The 9,725-nt window shown below is 35.6% G+C and overlaps 1 protein-coding gene across 1 annotated transcript in view; it reads right to left on the minus strand.

Moving 5' to 3' along the window:
• Window positions 1–4,425: 4,425 nt before the first annotated feature.
• LOC125658589 (histone-lysine N-trimethyltransferase SMYD5-like) overlaps window positions 4,426–9,725 on the minus strand; it is an 18,241-nt gene continuing 12,941 nt past the window's right edge. The window contains exons 10-12 of the mRNA XM_056149278.1: window positions 7,593–7,687; window positions 6,562–6,632; window positions 4,426–5,456 (exon numbers count right to left, since the gene is read on the minus strand). Coding sequence (XP_056005253.1) covers window positions 5,345–5,456; window positions 6,562–6,632; window positions 7,593–7,687 — 278 coding nt within the window. The 3' untranslated portion in view covers window positions 4,426–5,344. The remainder of the gene's footprint in view (window positions 5,457–6,561; window positions 6,633–7,592; window positions 7,688–9,725) is intronic.

The raw sequence follows: 9,725 nt of genomic DNA on the forward strand, positions 1-9,725 counted from the left end.
TTGTATTAGATATCTGACAAATTTACAACTATCCATGTGAAGTGGAATGGTATTAGGTATCTTGATATGCCATCAATTTTCAGATATCACACTTAAGGAAGTCAGCTACTTATACCTTTTGATTCCTGGTAACCTGAAATTTCAAGTTTTTCATAAATATCTTAAAGAACGCCTTGTTTGTATTAGATATCTGACTAGTTTACAACTATCCATGTGAAGTGGAATGGTATTAGGTATCTTGATATGCCATCAATTTTCAGATATCACACTTAAGGAAGTCAGCTACTTATACCTTTTGATTCCTGGTAACCTGAAATTTCAAGTTTTTCATAAATATCTTAAATATATCATGACTTCCTTAAGCGTGATATCTGAAAATTGATGGCATATCAAGATGAGAGAGAGAGAGAGAGAGAGAGATAAGAGAGAGAGTACTAAGTGTCTGCATCACCTTACCATTACCCCAGTTTTCCTAATCATGGAGCGGGCGTACAAATGTGCGTCAATACTAATATAAACTTTTAGTAACAATCTTCACAACACATATATTATATATTTTATAAGATTGGTAAAAGTTGGAGTGTCATTAGTCTGGTCAAGTTGTTCCTATAGCAAGAAAATGGTCGACATCACACACACCCCAAATGGAGGGGCAACCCATCCCAGAACTACGGTGTCTGAATATTTATATCTATACATGTATATATAGATCCTGCCCAATTGCCTTTGTTATATATGTACATGTGTACCTGTAAATATGCATCTAAATACATATGCGATATAGAAAAAAAATCTGCCACAACAATGGTCGAAGTTTCGATTCGATCACAGGTGCGTGACGTTATCTCACTGGAAGACATAAATAATGATTTGCTGTTATTTCATTTTTAATTCAAAACGTGTTAAGAACCTTTGGAATCAATATCTAATTACTAATGTAGTAATATCTAATTTTAACATGCACCATATACATACATGAATGTACGTTAAAATTGATGTAAGAAAACTGCTTTTTAATAAACCCTACACAAACACGTCAATATCATTAGCAATAAGTTTTATGTATTATATTTGATATACTTGTATTGAAAAAAAGTAACAGGCATCCCAACTATCTAGCCGAAAATGAACGAATTTTGGTCCGATTTTTGCAAAAAGAAAATAAATTCGAGTTATTAAAGGTCTATGCATGTCTTTGATTTGATTTTTTAAAAATTCAATTTATTCTTAAGGTAGCTCACTACACTAAAGCTTATACTCTGTATGACACCATGATCCACCCCTGTGACTTTTTTTTTTGGCAAACTACGTTTTGTAGGTAAAGCATTAATTGTTTGATTGGACATACTTATTAAATCGCAAAGTAAGTAAATGTTTATGAGGTTAAATGATGGAACAGTTTACTTCAATTCTATAACATGCAAAATATTGACTTTGCGTATCGAAAACAGCCGATTTCCTCACTCATTCTCTTTTAAAATTCATATTGTTTGCAGCCATTTTAGGGAATATTGAGTAATAATTTTTTTGTACTTTGCATTGGTATTTAATCAAGAAGTAGTTGTAGAATGAATAGAAATACTTGATTTCCAGCATCTGCATATCACATAATTAAAGTACACATACATGTCTCATATGATTTACACATGCGTTTCCTTACATATGATTCTCATATAACATATTAGCACAACATGCACAGAAACCTTCATATGTGAATCCTATGAATTCCCTTTCATATGATATACATATGTGAATCATATGTACATCATATGAAACACATCGTATGATTCACATATGATGCCCTTTTCATGATTCTCATATGAAGCTAATCATATGAACCACACATGAAAATCATATGTGGCAAGCATGCCTGTGTATGAAAGTTGAAAAAAAATCTCGGAAGTGGTGTTAATCAAATGTGGATTCTAAAATTTTTTAAAGAACTTTTAGTAAACTTGAAATCACAGAATTTTCCCCAAATCAATAGCATTAAAACCTATGACTTTTCAACACTATACACGACCATTCCTCATGATAAATTAAAGACTAGACTTTTTGACATCATAGACAGTTGCTTCTTCAACAAAAACGGAAAACGGAAATATTCATATCTAGTGATCAGTCATTCAAAAACTTACTTTGTTAAACCCCACTCTGATTCCACGCACAAGTACTCTGAAGTTGAAATAAAAAATAAGCTAGAGTTCCTCATTGACAATATCTTCGTGGTCTTTGGTGATCAGTCTGTTGGAATTCCCATGGGCACGAATTGTGCTCCTTTGTTAGCTGACCTGTTTTTATATTCATATGAAGCAGAATTTATTCAAAAACTTCTACGTGAGAAGAAAAACTCTCGCTGTGACCTTCAATTCGACTTTTAGATATATCGATGACGTTTTGTCTATTAACAATGATAGCTTTCATTCATATGTCGATTTGATATATCCCTGTGAGCTCGAAATAAAGGACACCACAGAGTCGTCCACTTCTGCTTCATACTTAGATATTTTATTGAAAGTAGACATTAACGGCAAACTAACAACTCAACTGTATGACAAACGGGATGATTTCAGCTTCTCCATCGTCAACTTCCCACATTTATGTAGCAATATTCCATTATGACCTGCATATGGTGTTTATATATCTCAACTGATTCGATATGCAAGAGCTTGTTCTGGGTATAGTCAGTTTTTAAATCGAGGTAAGCTACTGACAAACAAGTTGATGGTACAGGGATTTCAACAGTCTCGATTGAAGTCAGCATTTCGCAAATTCTATGGTCGTTATAACGATCTAGTTCGTCAATACAACCTCGCATTGGGTCAAATGCTGTCCGACATGTTTCATACCGATTGTTAAGCCGATCTTGACACACTGATTTTGACTGCGGATAACTCCGTTTACCTGAACAGGATATGGGGCTCACGGCGAGTGTGACCGGTCAACAGGGGATGCTTACTCCTCCTAGGCACCTGATCCCACCTCTGGTGTGTCCAGGGGTCCGTGTTTGCCCAACTATCTATTTTGTATTGCTTGTAGGAGTTATGAGATTGATCACTGTTCGTTATCTTCACCTTGCATATAGCCAATAACGTCCCTTGTTCTTTACTAAAAGTTCTTAGAAATGTTTAGAATCCACATTTGATTTACACCACTTGTGCATATGTTCATTATTGTTGTGGCACAGTACGTTTGAAGATTCTCCTTCACAGATGTAAAGATTTTCATGAGGAGCAAAGATGGGGACCTGGTAGAACATTTAGTCGATCCAGCAATGTATCTTTCTTTGTAAGGCTTTTTGAGAAGTTTAGGAATCCAGTATAGGTGCGGTAATTCATCCATCTCATTGACTAGGATATTTCAATTGATACACAAGAGCATGTTCTGCCAACAATCAATTTTAAATGGAGGCATGCCTCTGAGAAGTTTAATTTAAACTATATTTTATTCACAAAGTGAATGGGATCGGGCAGCAGGCATAGCCTATTTGAGAAGTTGATGTGATAGGGGCTGCAACAGTGTCAATTTAAGTCAGTATTTCGTAAATTATACAGTTGTTTATAAGGATCTTATTTGCAAATACAACATGTCATTGGATGGACGGTTGTCTGTGTTTGAAACCAATTGTGAGGCTGGTCTTCACATTTTGACAGCAGATTACTCCTGTTTGCCTGATCAAGATTATGGACACATGGTGGATGTCACAGGGGATGTCTAGTTCTCCTAGGCAACTGGTTTACTATCTACATGTCAGTAATATGTCCAGGGATTTGTGTTTACACTATTCTCAATTTTGTATTCTTTAAATGATTTACGAAATTGATCACAGTTTGTTATCTTCACTTTTTAATGCTCCAAATTTTATATTAGATATTAATAAAGATATTAATAGTACAATATTCTATGAATTAAATGAAACAAAAACTCCATTAAATATGCATACAGAAAACTACGGCGGTAGAGATTAGTTTCAAAATACAGCCTGTTTTTTTTTACACACTTTAATTCCATGAGCGGAGAGGTAACACGGCTCTCTTATCAGCATAGCAAGTGCTATTTTTAGACCAATTCTTGGATCTGTGCATATCTAACTACAATTTAGTGATTTAAACATGATCTAGTGCCTGATACATGTAGGTCCTACAGTTAATGAACTCAATGTCAAAACTTACATGTGAAGGTGTGCGCAATGCATACACTCTGTACATTATACAAATAAAGATATCCGAGAGTTAAATTAGTTAGTTATGAACTTAAAATGTCAACATAATCTTTTCATCTGGGATGAAATCAAATACCTTGTGTTGCATAAGTTATTAAGACTTATTAGTACACATGTACTTTTAAGCGGACAAAATATACTCCATTTCAAGGCTTTCTCCATGCTTAATTAAAATTTCTGTGGTACTTAATTAATATAACAGGTATTGCATGACTGTTTCATTAAGATCATCATACATGTATATGATATCAATATCATAAATGGCATAAAAAACTTTTTAACTGCATTACATATACCTTCAAGGTTTAGACATAAACAAGAATTATACAGATTATCAAGGATGGTTTGTAAACCTTCCTTACTATTAGACAGTAATCAAATATCATCTGCATGATTGATTGATTGTATATTGTTTAATGTCCAACTTGAGAATCTTTCATCACTCATATGGAGACGTTACCATTGCTGTTGAAGGGCTGCGAAATTTAAGCCTATATGCTTGGTGCTTAAGGCTTTTGAGCAGGGAGGGATCTTCATCGTGCCACATCTGCTGTAACACAAAAGAGGCCTCGGTTTTTGCGGTCTCATCCAAAGGACCACCCCATTTAGTTGCTGTAAGCACCGAGTATAGGCCTAAATTTTGCAGCCCTTCACCAGCAATGGTAACGTCTCCATATGAGTGATGAAAGATTCTCGAGTTGAACATTAAACAATATACAATCAATCAATCATGCAGATGATATTTGATTATTGTCAAATACATGTAGTAAGGAAGGTTTACAAACCATCACTGGAATTTTTTTTTAGACCTTCCAAAATATACTAAGAGGCTACAAAATCTCTGTTGCTTTATCAATCATTCTGACACGTGTATACAGCAAAAACTGAAAGCATGATTTCATTTCAATTTCTATACACTGTTTTACCAGTGGGGCTTGTTAAAGATCATTTCTCAATGAAATATTTTTCACCGAGGTCAAATCGTATCAATCTTGAAAGACAAAGAAAGTCCTCATAAACTGTAGATATATGCCCTCGTGATGAGGCACAACGAGGAGATTGATTGGCACTCAATAGAAGTCAGTCGACGAAATTGTCGCTGTATGTCGGCAATGCTTCTGTTCACTGATCACCATCGTCATCCATGTCTTCCTCCTCTTCGTCTGACGTAACATCAGGTTCATCTGCCTCACTTAAACACTTTGGACACTGACACACAAAGAGGTAGTTTTCCCTGTATAATGAAATTCTTTCTTTATCATATTCAACAAACACATATACATATTAAGTAAATACATGAACAATGTAATCAAAGCTCTGATAAATATTCTGCATTTCTGATACAATAAAGTATGGCCATGAAGAGGTTTGGAATATCATCCTCTGATTAGAGTAGATTTATGGGATGATATACTGAATAAAGGGTTATTTTTGCCCCGTGTTATATTTGCCTTTCTACACTTACAGACAGTTTTGCCCCATTTTAAATTCGTCCAGACAATACATGTAGTTGTAAATTCACCCAGTGATGAGGGCAAAAGCGATGAAAATAAAACAGGGGCCGGAATGTTTCCCTGTATACAGTATCAAAACCACAATATATAGCTGCTCTCCGGTAAGTCTTGGGGTGTGATACACCTATAATGATTTATCACAATATATACATGTAGCTGCTCTCCGGTAAGTCTTGGGGTGTGATACACCTATAATGATTTATCACAATATATAGCTGCTCTCCGGTAAGTCTTGGGGTGTGATACACCTATAATGATTTATCACAATATATAGCTGCTCTCCGGTAAGTCTTGGGGTGTGATACACCTATAATGATTTATCACAATATATAGCTGCTCTCCGGTAAGTCTTGGGGTGTGATACACCTATAATGATTTATCACAATATATAGCTGCTCTCCGGTAAGTCTTGGGGTGTGATACACCTATAATGATTTATCACAATATATAGCTGCTCTCCGGTAAGTCTTGGGGTGTGATACACCTATAATGATTTATCACAATATATAGCTGCTCTCCGGTAAGTCTTGGGGTGTGATACACCTATAATGATTTATCACATTACTAACGTTCAAGCATCCTCTAAACTACAGTTGAACTTCAGTATCTCAAACACCGAAATCTCGGATACCATAAACACACAATGCGATTTAAAAGGACAGGCATACAATATACAATTATTGACTTTTGATTCGGTCTATTCATGACTATATGGACCTGGTCACAAAGTGGTTGACCAAGGCTGAGGTTTCACATTTGAAGCTGTGGTCATGTTTCATGATAGTATTTTAAATATACATGTAGATATCAATAAAATCGACTTACTTTAAATATTTCTGTCGACTGTGACGGCTCCGGGACATATCACATTCACTGAGATAACTGATGCATATCTCCTACAAAAATATAAAAGCACTACTTTAATGAAGTAACTACAATTTGAGCCACACAAATATACAGACACACATATAATGTACTGTAAAAAACCTTTCAAATTGACATTTTAGCAGAGCAGATGTAGATAGGGTTTAATTATGTTTTATACTGTTTTCTTAACTGCAATAGCTCACTGAAGCCTGTTTTTTGCTTGAAATTATTTAGAACAAGACAATCTGAATGAGAATGAAAATGTCATTTACATGTATAACAAATGATGAAAAAGTGAGAGTTCACAACTTATCAAAGGGCCACATTTTCAATGTTTACAACGCTTAACTAAAGCATTTCTATTGGTCAACAAAAATTTGAATGTCAGTTGTCCAGTTACAAGTGAGACACAACACTCACAATTCTTTGTTACATGTACGTAAACAAGGCTTATGCCATATTTTTGGCATATATTAACTGTGGGTTCTGATTATTAAAACTGGTTTTGCTGTGTCTGTTATTCATATAGGAATTTACCTAATTGTAATGATGATTAGTGTGGGTGAGCAGAAAGATCAACCAACCAATCATGATCTCAGATTCATCAAAACAAATCAAAAAAACTTTACATACACAGCACAATTCTACACATATATTCCAGCTAAGACTTCACTACTAAATTCTAAACTAACTTGCAGGTGCTGGAAATTCTTTATGATATATGTTCCTGTTAGACTTCACTATTAACCTGACCAATGGCTATCTGTGTTAGAGACTTCACTACTAACCTCACCCCTGGCAACCTGTTTTAGACACTTCAGTACTCATCTGACCGCTGGCTATCTGTGTTAGAGAGACTTCACTACTAACCTGACCCCTGGCTATCTGTGTTAAAGACTCACTACTCACCTGACCTCTGGCAACCTGTATTAGACACTTCAGTACTCACCTGACCGCTGGCTATCTGTGTTACAGACTTCACTACTCACCTGACCGCTGGCTATCTTTTCTTTGGCTATAACTGACATGATGTTGTTATTGTATGGAAATGTTATCTCGGCATTCGGCAGACAGCTGTGGTTACCTATAGCAATTCATAAAGAAGAGGCCTGTGGGTCACAATGTTCACCCGAGTCACCTCAGCCCCAGCTGTTCTTCAGAAGAGGATTTATGAAAGATTTTTACCTTCTTTAATTCCAAAACAAATTTTTACCTCATATCGTGACCCTAACTTAGCCCCATGGGGTTATGATTTACCTGACCTTGAATCCACACAACATGGGGATGCTTCAATATCGATTTGACTTACATGGCCTTGTTCTGTTTCTGAGATTTTTCAAAGATTCTAACTACCAACCTCTATTAGATTTAATGTATCAAGTAAAATTTGATCCCCAATTTCAGCCCTATCTTAATCCCTGGGTACATGAAAAAAGAGAATTCACACAACTTGGGAATGTTTGCATATTAACTTGATTTAATTTGGTCCTACTACTCCTGCATTAAAGATTCTTTTTTCCATATCCCTTATATAAATTATAACCCTAGTAAAATATGAATCTGCACCACATAAAAATGTTTGCATATCAGTATGATTAATCATGGCCAGTGGTTTATGATACGAAAATTTTCAAAGATTACATGTATTCTAATATCACAGTGTAATCTGTTGAGGTTACATCCCAACCCCCTATCCACCCGGGGGGGGCATGGTTCAATTAAACTTCAATCTACAGTACCCAAAGATGCTAGAATGACAAATATGAATAATCATGGCCCTGCTGGTCTTGATAAAGTGATTTTTAAAGATTTTCCTCCATATATCATCATGTAAAACTTTGACACCCTATCAATGCATCCTACCTCAGGGGTCATGATTTGAATAAACTTGAATCCGCACTACCAGTGGATACTTGACAAGACAATCTAATTAAAATTAGATCCTTCGATCTGATTCGCACACATATATCACTACACAAGGATCTAATGAAACTGCATATGAAGGTCAAATCTAGTGACTTTTTAATCATGCATATTCATCGATATGTTCATCAAGTCAGAGAACTCTTAATATTTGCAATTGGTAAACAAAATATTTGGGAAAACAACAAATATTGCAACTGAATATTGGCGCACATGTTTTGAAAGATTGCAAGATTCAATCTTAAAAAGAAGAACAGAAAAATGTGTTAATTAATAGCTGTACTGAATAATGAAGAATGTATGGCAGTATTTCCTACCCTCTGCACAATGCGGTAAATTAATCACCTGTCGAATCACATCAACCGTTTCCTTGGTAAGTTTCAATTTCAATGCATGTAACTTCTTGATTTGGGAGTTCCCTTCACTGTCGGTCTCCCTTATATCAAATGAAAATCCACACAAACAACAACTATTTGTCAGCTATACACTCTTTGAGGTGTCCTCGGCGAGTTTAGCACATTCTTATTACCGGAATGATTTGGCAACTATTAGTAAGATTTCAGTATTCCAAATGACCCGAGTTTACACCCTCGATTTAATAGCCGATGCGCTGACTGGTTAGACTAAAAGGTCACAAGATTTGACCTCTGTATGTGGTTTCGTTAGATCCTAGTGTAGCGATATACATGAGCGGATCAAAGGATCTAATTTTAATTAGACTGATATCAAGGTGACTAACCATGGCACTGTTGCTCTATAGAAAAAGAGATTTTTAAATTCCCCCTATAAATTCCCATTTAAACTCTGTTCCCCTATGGTGGTCCCACATTACCCCTGGGGCTATGATTTGAGCAAACTTGAATCTTTACTACTTGAGGATACTTGTATATATATATAACAAATCAAGACTTTCTTCTCAAGACTTTTCCTGTATATCCCCAAATGAAATTGGAATCCCCTTTGTAGCCCCATCCTACTGCTGGAGGCCATGATTTGAACAAACCGGAATCTGTATTATCTGTTGATACTCGCATATAAATATGACTAATGATGGCACTGTTGCTCATGAGGAAATGATTTCAATGTCTCTCTCCTGTATTCCCCTATTGTGGACTGACCCTAAAAGTGGATGTTTGCATATCATCATGACTAATCATGGCCCTGTAGTTCTTGAGAAATGTTTTCTAATGATATTTCCT

Source organism: Ostrea edulis, chromosome 9 (genome assembly GCF_947568905.1).
Source record: "Ostrea edulis chromosome 9, xbOstEdul1.1, whole genome shotgun sequence".
NCBI classification, from domain to species: domain Eukaryota; kingdom Metazoa; phylum Mollusca; class Bivalvia; order Ostreida; family Ostreidae; genus Ostrea; species Ostrea edulis.